At 28.7% G+C, this 2,887-nt stretch overlaps 1 protein-coding gene across 1 annotated transcript; it reads right to left on the reverse strand.

Moving 5' to 3' along the window:
* Positions 1–1,597: 1,597 nt before the first annotated feature.
* On the reverse strand, positions 1,598–2,887 carry LOC136090886 (piggyBac transposable element-derived protein 4-like). The gene is made up of 2 exons (XM_065817862.1): positions 2,557–2,887; positions 1,598–2,442 (listed from the first exon to the last, which is right to left on the reverse strand). The coding sequence occupies exons 1-2, from the start codon at positions 2,885–2,887 to the stop codon at positions 1,598–1,600; spliced, it is 1,176 nt and encodes a 391-aa protein (XP_065673934.1).

A 2,887-nucleotide genomic window follows, 5' to 3' on the forward strand; every position in this document is an offset into this window, starting at 1 on the left:
TTCTTTTTTGTGAAAAGTTAATCTAAATTCCGTTTTAAAAGTTTTAAAAAGTTTTTGTTGTTAATAATACGATCAAGAATTATATAATATTTTTATTTTTTTTTATTAAAACAATTTTCCAGGATTTTCAAATAGAAAAAATTTCCGGCATTTTAAGAAAGTCAAAAACTCGACAATGCTATAAAGATATATTTACTTGACTACTTTAAAACATACGAGTTTTTATGTGTGTGTATATATATATATATATATATATATATATATATATATATATATATATATATATATATATATATATATATATATATATATATGTTCTATAAATATCTTATAATTTGTGTTTATTTATATTTAATTGATATTGATTGTAAAATATAACTAAAATTAAGATGATAAGACCAACGTCTAATGCTTGCTCTTGTCAATTTTTTTACCTTAAAATTTTTGCAGAGGAAAAATTTATATTGACGAAAAAAGAATATCTACCCATCCAACATGTTCATATGCTGCCTATATGGGCCCCACATGTTTCATGGGCCCATATGGGCTGGCCACATGGAACCCATCCATTATTTGTCCGCGGGAGCCACATGGGGCCTATATGGGCTAGATTGTAAAATTAAAAAGGACCATCCTTTGATATGTATTATCAAAAAAATTATATACCAAATAAAGATATGTTAATTATGCGGGGTAAATAAAATGAGAGATGTAATTCAGGCGAATAATATTTTTCACCTATAGTCTTTGTTTTTGTTTATTTACTTGATTTTTTATATTTTATATTATATATTTTTATTTTTATATTATATATTTATAATTTGCTAGGCTATTTGTATTTGACCGCATTACCAACGGGAATAATTATCTATTGATGTTCTAATTACTTAGAACAACGGGCTATTCAAGTTATCATTGTATATGCAGTATACATTGCAATTGACATGCATAATTACATATTTGTTGTAACAAATTAATTCGTTGCCATTATTACTGTATATGACCGCCATGCCGGTTATATTTAGTAATAATGGCAACGTGTATAATACTATATTTAATACTATAACAAGTTGATTAAAAAATTAATACTATAACGAGTGTATAATACTAAATTTTATAATAATATATTTTATAATATTCTTCATTCTATATTTGATTCTTCGTTGCCGGAAACGTCAGGAGATACATCATGATGAAACCTTTTGTTTTTTGAGGCTTTGGCACGTTTGGCTCGATTGCCATCTCGGTCACGTGAGCCGGTAAGCCAATTGGACAAACCAATTTCTTCGTCTCTTACATTCGTTTTTGATATAGATCATTCCTCTTTATAGCCTCTATAGAAAAAAAAATTAGATTTAAGTAATAGCTCATTTAAATAAAAAAAGCAATTATAAAAATGTTATTAAAATTAACCCTCTAACAGTCCGCGCGTTTTCTAAAAAACGGTCGCTATAAGTTTTGCGTTTTTTTTTTGAAGTGGTCTCTAAATGTCCCGGCTTTTTAAAAACTTTGTTTTTTTTACTTTTAAATTAAAAAAATATGTATAAGAATTTATAACCATACTATAATAATAGAAAAATTTTATAAAAAATAAGTTCTAATATTCAGTTTTTGTGTGAAAAGTCATAAAACATGGAGCTGCACAAAGTCCTACATCACATTCTACGCGTTCATATCTAGAATCTTTTCTTATTTTGTGTTTGCAACTTACCACACACTTTCTCTGAGCATTATTTTTTTTTTCAGATGCTGGCACATATGATGGAAAATGTCGGTCAATCAATCGTAAGGGGCTGTTTGCTAACAATCTAGAGTGAGATTGTTTTGGCTGTTGGCCATATCGTTGAATCATCGATGTGATTAATATTGTTCGAAAGTTTAAAGATGTCATATTACGACCTATTTTTTTACAAATTATTTGTGTATTAAATGCTGCTTGATTAATTAAATGAGTAAACACTTTCTTGTACCACTTTTTACCCTTTTTTTTTTCAACTTCGTATGATGTCATCATTTTGTCACTTCTATCTACGCCTCCCATATTTTGATTATAATCATCAATAACTAGAGGAACTAACTTTTCTTTCCCAGCTCTTAAAACATTTTTAGCCCCATGAACAGTGCAAGTTGACATAGCATTAACATCCTTTTTATCTTTACAATGTGTTATCATAATATTTGTTTTTTCTTCGCAAAGAAATTTGCGTTCATTTTTTTTTAACTTTTCATGGATAGAAATAAGTAAACCTTTTCTATTTTTTCGAATTGTTCCTATGGTATCTGTAGATCTTAGCAATAATACTGATGAAAGCTTGTAGGAAGAATACCAGTTGTCAATGTAAAGTTTGTAACCCTGATTTAGTAAGCCATCCATAAAAAACATAACAATTTTTGTTGCAACGTAGCGATAATCTGAACTTAGAGTATTAGTCAGCTCAGGTCCTGTATGTAAAATGAATTTCCATACATATCCTGAATCTGACTCGCATAATGAAAAAATTTTTTTACCAAATCTGGCACTTTTGCTGCGAATACACTATTTCCAAGAAAGTCTACCTTCCCACAACAAAAGTGACTCATCAATTGATATATTTTGTGTAGGTGTATACACCTCTTGAAATTTTTTTGTCAAATAATCCCATACTGTGCTTATTTTGGATAAAACAGGATGTTTATCTGGTAATGTGGTAGAATCAACAAAATGAATAAACTTATCGATTAACTTGAACTTGTTATAGGATAACAACCACTTAATACCAGCACTTGCAAACAATGAATTTGTGGTGTAATACATTTCATACATGGGCTTCCAAAGTACTCCTTGATATAAAAAAATTGCAATATATTGTCTGAGCTCTGAAACTGTCACAGACAACCAACGCCTCAT

The sequence above is a fragment of the Hydra vulgaris genome, chromosome 14 (assembly GCF_038396675.1).
Source record: "Hydra vulgaris chromosome 14, alternate assembly HydraT2T_AEP".
In the NCBI taxonomy this organism is placed as follows: domain Eukaryota; kingdom Metazoa; phylum Cnidaria; class Hydrozoa; order Anthoathecata; family Hydridae; genus Hydra; species Hydra vulgaris.

Bases quoted from the DNA above. Each gene is read 5' to 3' on its own strand.
- LOC136090886 (XM_065817862.1), bottom strand. From the start codon at position 2,887: ATGAGGCGTTGGTTGTCTGTGACAGTTTCAGAGCTCAGACAATATATT. The intron at 2,443-2,556 runs GTAGACTTTCTT...TTTTACATACAG, and splicing joins GTCACTTTTGTTGTGGGAAG to GACCTGAGCTGACTAATACT.